This window comes from Phascolarctos cinereus, unplaced genomic scaffold (genome assembly GCF_003287225.1).
Source record: "Phascolarctos cinereus isolate Bilbo 61053 unplaced genomic scaffold, phaCin_HiC Scaffold_8;HRSCAF=390, whole genome shotgun sequence".
Classification (NCBI taxonomy): Eukaryota; Metazoa; Chordata; class Mammalia; order Diprotodontia; family Phascolarctidae; genus Phascolarctos; species Phascolarctos cinereus.
Window position 1 is genome coordinate 2,218,519 of NW_027556291.1, and position 14,171 is coordinate 2,232,689.

General features: G+C 47.9%; 1 protein-coding gene across 1 annotated transcript; it reads left to right on the plus strand.

Annotated features, from left to right (window-relative positions):
- Nucleotides 1–36: 36 nt before the first annotated feature.
- Nucleotides 37–11,484, plus strand: IGBP1 (immunoglobulin binding protein 1). The gene is made up of 6 exons (XM_020976445.2): nt 37–338; nt 530–826; nt 7,182–7,377; nt 9,196–9,275; nt 10,002–10,096; nt 10,996–11,484. Exons 1-6 carry the CDS (start codon nt 127–129, stop codon nt 11,139–11,141), a joined length of 1,026 nt encoding a protein of 341 aa, XP_020832104.1. The 5' UTR covers nt 37–126; the 3' UTR covers nt 11,142–11,484.
- The last annotated feature ends 2,687 nt before the right edge of the window (nt 11,485–14,171 follow it).

Below are 14,171 nucleotides of genomic sequence, written 5' to 3' on the forward strand. Positions count from 1 at the left end.
CCCACGCCCCCTCCTCTACGCGGCTTGTGAGGGGGAAACCAAGATGGCGACCCTTCCGGTACGGCGGGGGAGTCGGTGTCCTTTGACCCCGGAAGTAGCTGAGCACTGATTCCGTCCTTCTCCAAGATGGCTGAGGCGGTGATGGCGGCGACCGGAGACGTCGAGGAGGTGGCCGGACCGCGATTGCCGCAGCTGCTAGAGACCGGCCGCCGGCTCCTAGGTGAGGTGGAGGACACCAATGAGTCGACGAACTCCAGGTTCATCCAGGAGAAGGTGAAACAGGGCTTGGAGAGCCTGAATAAAGCTTCCCGCATGTTGGCGCAGCTTGACCTGTTCAGGTGCGAGAGGGCGGGGGGGGCGGGGCGGCCAACGGCCGGACTGGGGTGGGGCAGGTGGGGCGGAGTAGCCGGCGGCCAGGGGAGGGGTCCCGGGGGGAACAGGGCCGGGGCCGGGGAGCCCCCGAGCCCGCTGTAGTGGCCAGTCGGCAGCCGAGCTCGGGCTTAGCCTTGTCTCTCCGCCTTCCTTACAGCCCTAACGAGGAGCTGGAAGAGATCTCTTCCGCTGACCTGAAGTATCTGATGGTGCCCGCTCTCCAGGGAGCCCTCACTTTGAAGCAGGTCAACTTAAGCCAGCGGCTGGAGCAAGTGCAGACTGCCCGGGCCCACTTCATGGACTTTCTAAAGCAGTGTCAGAACTACCAGATCACGAAGTTTGAGCTTCCCCCAAGTCCGGACAGCCCCACTGGAAAAAAGTCGGCGGATGGGCCCGCAGGAAGCCAGCAAAACCTCGTTGCCATGGCGTCCCACAGACAAGCCAAAATCGAAAGGTGAGTCAGTGGCTGGGGCTTGATGGAGTACTGTAAGGTGCTGTGTGTTTTGGAGAAGCCCCCAAAAAGGAGCTTGCTGTTAAGGGGGCTTCCTCCTTACCGAGCATGAGGAAAGCAGAGATCCCTACGACTTGCCAGGAGCTACTGCCTTTGTTGAAATGTCTCCCCTCGGGGGCAGCTCGGTGGCGCAGTGGATAGAGCACCGGCCCTGAAGTCAGGAGGACCTGAGTTCACATGCAGCCTCAGACCTAACACTTGACACTTACTAGCTGGGTGACCTTGGGCAAGTCACTTAACCCCAGTTGCCTTAAAAAAAAAAATGTCTCCCCTCACCCCCATCGTGGAAACCGATGTCTAGCGAAAAGAACACTGGCTCCTTTGTTCGGTGTACTCAATTTTCTTCCCACCTCGGTTGCACATTGTATGGCACTGCTATAGGTTATTAGAGGGGACGTTGGTAACCAGCTAGTCCAATCCCCTCATCTTGTAGATGTGTAAACTGATGACTAGAGAAGAGAGGAGACATATGCAAGGGTATTAATTAGCAGATCTGCTGGGGATTTGAACCTAGAACCTCTAGTTCCAAAACTAGTATTCATTCTGGGAGGCCTTCAGCAAATCACTCTGACTTGATTTCTCCATCTGAAAAATGGAGGTTTCCCACTGACACATGAGGATGTTATGAAATTCAGTGGAAAAATCAAAAAGGAATGAGACTTCTGAATTCTTGGGGATAGTCATGTATCTTCTAGACAAGATTCTTCAGATGTGGGTTGGACTAAATGGCCTCTCAGATCCCTTCCCATTCTTAAGATCTAAGAATTTTTCATCAGTTTACATGAGGGTCCTCTAGCTTCCTCAGGAGTCTCCCTCCCAGGAAGAAACTTTGAAGGCTGGGAAGCAACCTATACTGACTTCAGGTGGCTGTTTCTGCCAGAAGGAACAAGAACTATTCGGGATGTATTATAAGTGCCAGCTGGGACTGAGGGCCTCTTAATGAAGCTGGAACCCATGGGGCACCCAGGGAGACTTTAGAAAGAATCCTGGAGGTTGGGTTTGTCTGTTGTGGAACCATGTCTGTATTAGGTGCCATAACTGTAAGTCTTAAAGGGCCTCCCAGTGTGGCTTCCTGCAAAGCCCTCTCTTGATGATATTAGATCCCAGAATCTGGGTTGAAAAATCCAAACTTTGGGCAAATAGTTCATCTATTCCAAAAGCATTCCTGAGCAGGAATTTCCTCTGAAGCATCTTTGAGATGTGATCATGTATCCAGCCTCTGGTTAATAATTATCTAGTAGCAGCATCAGGTGTGGGCCACCTCCACTCAGGCCCAGGTGTGCTCTTTAAGCCGGAGATGGCTGCGCCTAAAGGAGAGCTCACCTATGATGGGCTTCTCTACCACTTGCAGTTTTATAGCTTTCCTCAAAAAGTTTGTTGTAGTGCTCTGTCCATGCCTCGATAGGCTGATATGACCCAGAACTTTTGGCACCCATAACTGTCACGCCATGTTGCCTGATTATCACCACACAGGAAAGGAGGTCAGTTGGAATGGGTTCTAGCAAAGTTGCTAGCCTGACCGATTATGTGAAAACCTGGGTCACAACCCAGGAGTCATTCTCAGGTCTTCACTTTCTTACCCTCCCCTCCCCCCTCCAAGCCCTGCCAGTATCCAATCTGTTGCCAGGTCCCATCAATTTCTACCTTTGCAGCATCTCTTGTATATACTTCTTTCTCTCCTGTGAAACTGTCACCATCTTAGTGCAGCCCATATCACTTTACCCGTAGATTATTGCAGTAGCCTACTACTTGCCTACCCCTCGCCTCAGCTCTCTTCCCCACTCCAGTCCATCCTCCATTCAGCTATCATTGATCTTCCTAAAGCATAGGTGTGACTATATCATCTAGTCTTTAAGCTCCAGCAGCTCCCTGTCACTTCCAGAATCCACTTCCATACAAATTCCTCTGTTTAGCTTTGAAAGCCTTTTACAACCTGACTACTTCCTACCTTTTAAGCTCCTTTCCCCACCCCCACTCCCACTCTGCAATATGGTGACACTTGGAACAAGATGCTCCATTTCCTGACTCCATGCATTTTTACTCTCTGTGCCCTGTGCTTGGAATGTTCTGCCTCCTCATCTCCACTGATAATCCCATCCTTCTGTGAGACTCTTTTCCCGCCCCCGCCTTAGTGCTAGTGCTTTCCCTCTGTTAAGTCTCTGATTTCTCCTGTCTGTATCTGATTTGCATCTTGTCTTCCTGATTAGATTGGTAAACTCCTTGAAGGCAGTCTGGTTTGCCTTTCTACTTAGCATAGTTCCTGGCACATAGATGGTTAATAAACACTGGTTATATTGAATCTGCCATCCAGTGGGATATTTGTCTTGCCCAGTTTTTCGTCATCTTTGAATTTTATGTTTCCATCTGTGCCTTCAAATAATTGATTAAAATGTTAAACACCACAAAAAACAAGGACAGTGACTGTGACACAGAGTCCACCAGAGACTTCCAGAATGGCATTGATCCTCGAAACACTGTTTTGTTCAGGTCATTCTACCAGTTGAATCCACATCATTGCAGTGTGCACCAGCCCATGTCTCTCCCTCTTGTCCAGGGCTTTACTGAAATCCAAATTATTTTGTCTCTGACGTTGTTTTTGTCTATTTTGTCTCTACTGGCCTATGGTTTGCAAATACTGCCATGCTCTTCCCCTTTTTCTAAATCTGGCTACCGGCCTTTTCCCCGTCTCATGGCACCTTTCCTGTTCTCCATGAGTTTTTTCAAGATCCTAGTTCTTTCAGTACCCTGGACAGTAGTTTTTGAGGCCTGGTGACTGGAGGTCCTTGAAAAAGCAGCTAGTTGATCTTATACCATCTCTTTGCTTGTCTTCTGTTTTAGCTCTCTGTTAACCAGTTCTGTTGTCCTTCAAAGTCTAAAAATGATGGTTTAAAGGTGGGAGAGATCTTGGAGAGAATCTAGTCCAATCGGTTCATTTTAGAGCTGAGGAACTAAGGCCCAGAGAGCTCAGGTGACTTGCCCCAGCTCATACAGATTTTTGAGCATGTCCATTATGTGCTCACTCTCAGTGTCCTTGGCAGAACAAATGGAAGTAGATTCAGTCCACTAGTTCTTCTCTTTCTTAGTTGTCTTAGTTGTTTTCTGATCATCCCCAGTGTAACTTTTCAAAGCCCTTATTTCCTTTACCTAGTTATCGCTAGCCTCAGATCATTCTGGGTTGGTGTATTCCTGCCATTCTCACCAAACCTGCTCTTGACTTTGTCCTCGGTTACCTGTGCCTGTTTGCATCTTCTGTCGAGTCTTCGATTTTGTCATTATGGGGACTCCCCCTGACTGACATTGTCAGCCCTCTGTGCCATAAGGCATTAGCGGCCCTTGGCTGATAGGCCATTTCTGCTTCTGTCCAAGCTTGTGCTGCCCCGGCCACTAGTCTCAAGTCTTGGCGTGCTGGTGAGGAGACGGCCAGGCTGGGCAGTTAGCCGTGGGCTGGGATCAGTCATGTCGGTTTGGTGGTGCTGGCCTGGCACTTTGGCATGCAGGTCAGAGGCCCTGACTGCAAGAGCCTAAGAGCCCGTAGAAGGAAGAGTCACTTAGGTGCAACATTGTCAGAAGAGTTTGAGGGTTTACTTCCCTCAGTTTTTCCAACAGTACTATAATGTTACAAGATACAATTGTTACTCCAGTTGCTGCTGTGTCTCTCTAGAGCTAGGAATGGACTCCTGTCTGCATGGGAGAGAGTGCACAAGGCAGATGGGAAGGGAATAAGCGTTTTTAGAGCGTCTCCTATGTGCCAGGCACTTTAAAAATAGGATTTCATTGGATCCTCACCCCAACTCTGGGAGGGAAGTGCTACTGTTATTCCCTTTTTACTGGAAGGAGGAAACTGAGGCAGACTGAGGTGAAGTGAATTGCTTAGGATCTCACAGTTAGTAAGTTTCTGAGGCTGGATTTGAACTTGGGTCTTTCTGACTCCAGGTCTAGCTCTGTCATCGCTGTGCCACAGCCTAGCTGCATAGGGATGCTGCAGGTAGTTTTTAGCCCTTCCTCACCCAGCAGTCCTTTTGGAATAGTGGAGGGCACTCTGAATGTGGGGAAATCTCAAGGCTAAGTGGCATTTCGAACTGCATTTCAGGGGTTAGCCTCACTTCTTTGGGGTTTGTGGTGATTCGGGGCTGACAAAGAGGGTTTGGCCACAGGCCCTGCCTCTTTCAGGTTATGTGAGAAGTGGAGTGGGAACAGAGGATTGACCAGAGCAGCCTATGTTAGTACAGCTGCTAGAAATGAAACCGTTTCTTCCCCTTGTTCTAGAGGCCTGGTGAGCTGTCTCTTTGGCACATGCAGGACTTTTATGCCAGGGAGTCCTGGTAGGTGACAGGAATACTGGGCTCTGTACCTCTCATAGGAAGAAGCCATGGGGCTTCAGAAGGTCCAGGTGGGAGGAATAAGGCTAGGCCAAGCACCCAGATAAAGCGCCTTCATTGTTTTGAGGCCTTGTTTGAGTCTGGCCAGATGTGTCACCCTTGAAATCCCATTGCTAGGGAATTGGTTGTGAATTGTGACATGACAGTTCCGTAGATCTGGAGTATCATTGGTGTGGTTGCTCCCTCTGTCCATGCAGGCAAATCTCAGGTAAGCTGTTTCAACCAGCTGATGTTACCAGCTGTAAGAGTATATTGGAGAAACAAACCAGCCTAATCTTATGTTGCCTTAAAGAGCATCTGTGGATCCCAAGATTAGGTCATTGAGCCTAGTTCTGTAGGCCACATGTGTCTGGTTGCCCCATTGTAAGAGGTATCCGGTGGCCTGATGAAGGGTCTACAAGCCATGTTGTGAGAAATGGTTCAGAGAACCAGGACTATTTAGCCTGGAAAAAGATGATGAGGCAATTTGGTTGCTGACTTGAGGTATTCAGAAGGGGATCCATGAGGCTCAAGGCTGCCTTCTCTAGGAGGTTTTCCCAGTGTGAGCCAGTGTGGTCAGCTCCACCTCTCTCTCTCTCTCTACACACACACACACACACACACACACACACGTATTATTTACTCCCCGCTATTTGCTTACCTGGGAACATAGTGTATTCCCCCAACAGAATGTAAGCTCCTTAAAGTCAGAGTCTGGCTTGCTTGGCACGTAGTAGATGCTAATACATGCTTTCCAGTATTCGATTGGAATATTTGTCCCAAACTCTTCCAAAGGACAGCAGCGGAGCCAGTAGAAAGGCAGATTTCACGGTATATCTAAGTGGTGCCACAGGGGATAGAACACTGGGCCTGGAGTCAGTAAGACCTGAGTTCAAATCGAATCTCAGATAATTGCTAGGCAATACTGGGCAAGTCATTTAATTTCTGTCTGCCTTAGTTTCTTCAGCTGTAAAATGGCAATAATAATACCACTTACCTCTGAGGGTTGTGGTGAGGATCAAATAAGGTAATCCATGTGAAGTGCTTTGCAAACTTTAAATGTAAGTGCCATATGTACATGACATGTGTGATGTGATATGTATGTGATGCACATATATGTGACATAAGGAAGAACTCTGTAACAATTCCAGCTGTTCAGCAGAGCCCAGCCCAGCCCAGTGCCTGGCATCTGGGCGCTTACACATTTATTGGCTGACTGGCCAGCTCCCGATCACTGAAAGTATTTTAAGAGAATGAATCCCTGTCAGGGATGTTGTCAGGAGTAGTCCAGTCCCACTTTTTAGGGTGAGAAGCTAAACTAGATGGACTCCCGAGGTCCCAAGCAATTATTAAGATTCTGTGGGAAATAATGTTGCTTAACTCCCAGATGGAAGCCCAAGGGGGCATTCTGTGTCCTGGAGGAAAACTGGATTATATTGACCACAGATTGATGTAATAATATAAGGATAACTTGTGAGAACAGGTTCTTTGTCTCTTCTCCTAGCTTCAGTTCTTAGCCCTTTTTAGTAATCCTTCCTTCCTTGAGGCTCAAGGGAACTCTGGGTTATAAGAGCTGAGGGAGAAATTATATTGAGTATTTCTCTTCTACTTGACCTTGGCATGATAATTGTACTTAGGAAAATGTCTGTGAGCTTGCTGCAGCCATCTTTTGGGGGAGTGGGGCAAGTTTCCTTTTTGAGGTTCCCAAGTAAGCCTACTTAGGAGGTTTGCTTTCCTGTTCCAAAAGAAGCTGGGATTGCTTCAGTCACTGAGTCTTTGAGGCTGACACCCCCCCCCCGGACCAAAATCCATCTCCCATTTAGTAGCAGACAAGGGTCTCCCTTTTTTTGGCCTTTCTTTGTGTGCCCAGCCCCTAGAACAGGGCCAGGCACATAGTAGGCACTTCATCAGTGTTTGTGGGATTGAATTCTGTGGGACAGATACAAGCAGAAGAAGGAGCTGGAGAGTAAGTTGGCATCTCTGGAATCTGCTGTGGAGAGCAGCCGAGCGGACGAGGAACAAGTCCGAGAATACTACCTGCTTCACTTACAGAAGTGGGCCAACATCAGCCTGGAGGAGATCGAGAGTATCGACCAAGAAATAGTGATCCTGAAAGCCCGAGACTTGGGAAAGCAGGTAGGAGTGGGGCTGCTCTTCAGCTGTGTGCCACATGATGACCTGGAGCCTCCACAGGGAATTCCTCAAATTAGATTTCAGTCTCCAATTTCATAATCGAGCACTCGTTGTCATTATTGAGCTAGGTGGGTCCCACCTCCTTGAGAAGCCCAAGCCTGTCTTGCCTGTCTCCTTAGTAATGAGCTCATGGGAAATCTAAGAATCTGCCCAACAGGTTCACTCAGTGGCACCATCTAGGCTTCAGCCTATGCCAGGCAGCAGATACTTGGTTGAATTAAATTCCCCACCCATTTGCCAAGCACCTCTGGAATGCCTGCTCTGTCTGAGGTGCTGCTGTAGCTCCTGTCTTGGAGCAGCGTTTCCTAATGCTTCCTAGTGCCTGACCTGTTTCTAGATGTGGTGTTTTTGTGGCACACAGGGGAGGAGGATTCAGCAAAATCCGTGGCTAAGATAATGGAGAGGGAAGGGAAGGGATCGGAAGGGAAGAGAGGTGATGAAGAGGAGACAAAGGGAAGAAAGAAAAGGCAGGAGATCTGTTTGGTTTGCAGTCCGCTGTGCTGCAATTTATCCATTTACAGCAGATGACAAAGCACCCTGAAACAGATGATGTGGAGACACAGAATCATACGATTATAGACTTAGGGTTTTTCTTTGCCCTAAAGGGTCAAGATATATTGGGGGGAGGGAGGCAGCTAGGTGGTGCAGTGGCTAGAGTACCAGCCCCGAAGTCAAGAGGACCTGAGTTCAAATTTGGCCTCAGACCAAACACTTGACACTTAATAGCTGTGTGACCCTGAGCAAGTCATTTAACCCCAGTTGCCTAAAAATATATATATGGGTGGGAAAACCCTCACTGTTCAGTCATTTTCCTCTAATTTTTAAAAATTGAGGGCTGCAGCATGAGTTGAACGTTGCTGAATTGACCAGTTGCCTTCAAAAATATTTAATTACTTTGAGGTTCCTCCCTGGCCTTCCGCCCCATAGCTAGCGGCTCTTCTTCCTTTTTCCGGTCTAGTTTGTGTTAATTGCCCTGTGAGTTCTATGCTCTGAGTGACTTCCTAGCTTCTGTTAGAATTTGTTCCAGAGCTACTTTGTTCAAAGATCAAGGAATTAACAGGCTGTCTGAAAAGCCTCTCAAAAGGTCACCTAAAGCAGTGGGTTTTGAGGTTTTACGGTCAAGGACCCATCTATGTTTTTCTCTTGCCCCAGACTCCTAGTCCCCTGTGTGGTGCTGGGGTTGGGTGTGGAGGTGATGGAGTTGACAGAAATTAGCCACGTCATCTTTGACTGTATTGTTTTGAAGGAGGTTCTAAACATGATGTGAGTGCTTCTGACTTTCTCTGGAGTGCAGTGTGAGAATCCCCCGAGGGCTCCTTGAGGCATATTTTGAAGCTCTTCCTTATAGGGAGTGTTACAACACTGGATGAGCTTAGAGGGGCAAGGAAGGCCCAGACTTTAACAGCCATTTTATCAGGAAGCAGGCTAGCCCAGCTGCATTTCTCCATGGAAGCCAGGGCTAAGAGGAGGGTCTTCAGTTCCACAATAAGGAAGTAGGTTAGAAATGGATAAAAGCCTTGAAATCACTTTGTCCAAGTGGTAGTTTTTAAAAGCAGACTGACTGCTTGGGATAGGGTGGTTGCAGTGAGAGCTTTCCATGCCATTGCTCCTTGTCTGCTGCTGCTGTTTCTGGGGAACAGAGACCAGGAAGTGGTACTCAGTGACTTGATGGTAGCCTAGGGCTTTCTGAGGTTCCCAGAACACTGGGAGCCTTTGTGGTACCAAGAGCAGCTCACCTCCATCATCTCTTTTCCTTTTCAGGCATCAACTTCGAGGATGCCTCCACAGAGCAGACCTCCAACCAAACCTTTCATTCTCACCCGGGATACTGCCCAGGCCAAGTAAGTAGCACCTGGGAGGGAGCTTGCTCTTCTGGGCTGTCTGCCATCAGGCTGATATGGCAGGTACATGTTACAAACCTGATGATTTGTACAAACCGTCATGGAAAGGTGACATTCTCCCCTGTGCTCGTTGGCCTCTCCTCAGTCTGTTCCACTGACATTTCCCTTCTAAACCTAACACTTAAGACTTAAAAGAAAGAAAGAGCAGTAAAGAAGTACAAACTTCCTCCCCAGAGCATTCAGTAGGTGATCTGGTCATCTTCACACCCAGACTGGCTGCCTGCTTGTTGGGGGCGTTTGCTTTGAGGTTGGCTTAAGCCATCTGAGGTCCCTCCCAACTCTCTTCACTGGCAGCCTTCCTCCTTCAGCTGCAAATGAAAGACCATCATTCCCTGAGGATTTCATTTGAGCCTTAGGACAGCGTTCCCTCACTAAGGGTCCTACAGTTGTGGAGCTTCCTCTGTGCCCGTACCTGACTAACCCACAGTAAAGCCTCATTTGGGCAGTTGGCAGCCATACCCTTTCTGTTAGGTTCTTAGGCCTACTTCCCTCCCTGGAAGATGCTTCGTCTTCTAATGGAAGCCTGGCCATGCTCTTAGTCACTGGAGCCCAGTTTGCTTATTCTGGGGGTGGCATAGTTTTTCAGAGCTGTCAGTGGGTGAGCTTGTCACTGAAGGGAAGGGGCTGTTTTTGTTTAACTCTCTTTTGCTGATTTGCTTCCTGCAGGGTATTTGGCTCTGGCTATCCCAGCCTGGCGACCATGACAGTGAATGACTGGTATGAGCAGCGCCAGAAATGGGACACACACAAGAATACAACAGGTACAAGTCAATCAGTAAGCAGTTCTGAGGCGCTTAGCCTGTGTGTCAGGTACTCTGCTCGAGCACTAAAGGAAAGGGACCTGGGAAGTGATCAGGGTAATATGAGTTGAACACAAACTACCAGGCTCCTGCTTCCGTGTTCTTTAAATTGGTAGCCAACAGGAGAGGCAGTAATTTATGCTAGGATTTTAGAAGCAAAAAAAGATGACAAGAAGTCAAGATTCTCAGAGCTGGGGGCCTTCCCCTTATTTGGAGGATAGCAGAACCTTAGGAAGCAGAACAGGCCGCATAGGCAAGCTGGGGGCAGCCAGGAAGAACACGGTTTCCCTTTCAGAGGGGTAGAGTAAACCGTAAACAGATGAGCGGTTGGCTTTATTTCTCCTAGGCATTTGCCTTGTGCCAAGTGCTGAGGGTAGGCCTGTAGCAGCTGACTTGGTCGATGTGATCCACACATTCTCTGTGGAGCCTCATGGATCCTAACACGAGTTGGTCCAGCCAATTAATGGGATAGTCTGAGGGTGGGTTGAACACCCTGAGCTCATCAAAGGAGAGTGAACTCCATCTGTGCCCACGTCAGTAGCTCTGCTGCCCACCTCTTCCCCTTACCTTCCATCCCAGGTACTTTTAACGATAGCTTTTTTTTTAGTTTTTTGTTTTCCTGGACTTTGGTCTGTGGATTGGAATCTCTGGAGTAAGAGTTGGTCTGATGAACTTTTGGCCAAGTGAGCCAATTTGGGTGTTCTCTGTGGCTGTTATTTACCCTCAGTAGAGTTCCCCTAGTGTACTTGGGCCCACTCCCTGTCACCTGCAGAATGGTCTAAGGGCCCAAGAGGTTCAGGGGAGTTCTGCTCAACTTTGCCTCGATGGTCACCTCTTCTTTCTCCCTTTGCCCCTTTTAGTAAACCTCAATCAGGAGGCAGAAGATGAGGATCAGGAAACGAAGTCAGAAGAGGAGGATGAGGATACGCTATACAAAAAGCGTAATTGGGATGACTGGAAGGACACACATCCACGGGGTTATGGCAACCGGCAGAACATGGGTTAATCTCACCCTTAAGAAATAGGACCAGAGGGGCTTGAAGCTTTGCCTCCAGAGGAAAGTTGTACAGTTCTTACTCCCCTGCCCTCCTCCCTCTCCTGTGTACAGTGACATCAGAGACAGTTCAGCTGGCTGTGCATTTAATAAAATGTCAAAAGACTAAGTGTGTGCTTGTAGCCTAGCTGATGAGGTGACAGAGCTGTTGCAAACATCACTCTTGAGCAGAGATTCCCAGTTTCCCAGACATTCTCAAGTAAGTGGAAAGGAAAAGGCAATAAGAAATGGCTCTGTATTATTGATGCTTGTATTGATTGTCTTTAAAAAAATAAAGTCCCACGCGTAACTTACACCTCCATGGAACCAAGTCCTTTCCTGGGCTGGGCTAGATAGAAATCCATGGAAGAGGGGCAGCGAGGTGGTGCAGTGGCTAGAGCACCGGCCCTGGAGTCAGGAGGACCTGAGGTCAAATCCGACCTCAGACCAAACACTTGACACTTACTAGCTGTGTGACCCTGGGCAAGTCACTTAACCCCAATTGCCTAAAACAACAAAAAAAACAAAAAACAAACAAACAAACGAAAAGAAATCCATGGAAGAGCTGAGGACTTGGCTCAGTGAGTTCCCTAGACTCATAGCCACTGGTGCTTTACTCTAGCCCTAGGTGACAGCCCCCTTCTGCCTTCCAAGTACTTTGGGCACCGTGACATTCACAAAAGGACAGAAGCAGGGGCCAAGATTTTCCCTGCCTCTTGGCATCATTTTCAGGAATCAGCAGCAGGGCCAGCCATCCCAGACTGTTCCTCAGGCACTACTTGAAGCAGTTTTCAAATAACAACAGTGCCTTAGGTCCCATGTGGAGGCTGTGCTGTGTCAGGGACACAAGATCCTGGGACTCCTGGTGCCTCTGATTCCCACCTCTTTCCTTCATCTTAAGTCTTTGAGGTCAAAACTTCTTCCCTCGTAGCTCCTCTGCGAGCTCCATCTGATCTTTCATAAGTGACATCTTGCAGAGATTGTCTTCTTCTTGGAGGCCACAGGCATCCAGTGTTGCAGAAGTGTTTGCCATGTCTTGGAGAGAAGGTGGGGAGGCTGGCTCAGGCTCTCATCTCTGGCATTTTAATGCTTGTGATGCACTTGTACTCCTCCAGGATCTGTCAGCTCATCACTGTGGCCATTCCTTCCACTGTGTCTTCCCTGAGATCATCACAGAGGAGTCCAGGCTGTAGTCGAAGGTCCTTCCTTGGGTTCTTTGAACATTGTCTCTTTCTCTCAGTATGTGTTGGACCCTGCTCAGACTCACCAGGAGCCTCTCCATTGTCCCCTGGCCAATCCTCAACATGGCTTCTGTGGAGACTTATCACGTGCCGCTTTTCAGCAGCACGTCCCCAGAAGAATGTTGGTATCAAGTAGGTAGGACTTACTTTGTTTCGAGGAGAAGCTTGGGGTCGTTTGAAGAACGTTGCCGTCGCCTCTTCCCCCTGTTCGATTCTGGGCCTAAATTCATCATCCATTTGCAGGATCCATCCCAGATATCTACTGATGGACGAGTTCTGTGTACTGTCCATTCTGTTACATCTCATCTTGTGGACGATAAGCAGTCTTTGTCCATTTGGTTTTTTCTGGTATGGTGTGTTAGGCCTAACTCTTTTAAGGAGTTTGTGGATTTCATTTAAGAGGCTCTGCTCTGCAGTGTTCTGAGTCTTGAAGCAGTCAACACAGTGCCATCTGTGACACAGAAGCATCTAGAGGACATCGCCATCTCTAGAGAACCCCTCAGCCATCTGGACCCTGCACTGAATCTTTTCCAGGACAGTAGCAGATAGATTTGGCGAGCACACATATCCTGTTTTATGCTTCATTTGATAGATTCCCAAGTAGTGGGCCTTGAAACCAGCTTCTGTCTTATGGTTCAGGGGACAGTCTATGCCATTGATATATGCAGAGAGCCAAGTTGGAGGAGAGATTTTCCGGTGGTGTTTGGGTCTGTCAAGTCAGATGCTTTTTTTATTGGGTGAACAGTAAGCACAGTGGAATCTCATACTCTCTCAGTCAGCTGTTTGATAGTAAAGATACTATATGGAATTTCAATTGTGAAAACCTGCTTGCTGATTTCTAGTAACTTTATCAAGTATGCATTCAATGTGTGTGTAGATTACTCTTAGAAACTTTTATATAGACAGTGCCATAACCTTTTTACCACAGGGTGAGTCAGGTGAGGCAGAAGTTTTGGAAGCCTGGTGGATATACTGCACTAACCAGGCTTTAATGAGCAGCAAATTCTTCCCTTCTGTGAGCTTCCAGCAAGTTTTATAAAGACCACGAGGGAAAGTGACAGTCATTCTAGAGTCACCATGACTACTGCCATCAGCTTTCATTCTTGCTTTCTTTTTCCACAGCTGGCTTTACTACCTATGGCTCCACTCATGGGATCAGCAGCTCACCACCACTGCCACACACCTTGCCTTCATCTTCCACTTTGGAGCCCTTAACCGCCATCGGGAGAGGAGGCCTAGGGCAGGCTGTTGCAAGTATTCTCTAGGTCCCCTTTTTCGTTCTTTTTCTGGTAATAAAGTCTGAGATACTTTTCCATGCTTTCGTCATCTTCCCTTTCAGATACCTGGAGAATCCGATCTCTCAGTTCCCTCCGAATGATGGTGCCTCCTCTTGATTTTCTCATCTTCATTTTCTTCAATTGCCATTTCTACTTCCTCTTGTGCTCTTCTTAAAGTCCATATGTGATGGCTATGCTGCCTCAATGGTGAAAAAAGTTTCTTAAGATTATTGCAGATGTTTTCCCTCTTTGATCTCTTTCTCTTCCTCCTTCCCATTTCATCCTCCAGCGCCATGAGGATGGATGCCTATTACTTAGGTCTCTCACCAACATTTCTTCAACCTTCCGCTGCTTCCAGTTTTATGAGATAATGCTGTCCGCAGCCTCCCACCATCTGCTTCCATAAGATTTTTACAAACTTGTTTATATTCGAAATGAGTACTATTCTTGTCTGCCATATTCCTCCACTCAGCAAATAGATCAAG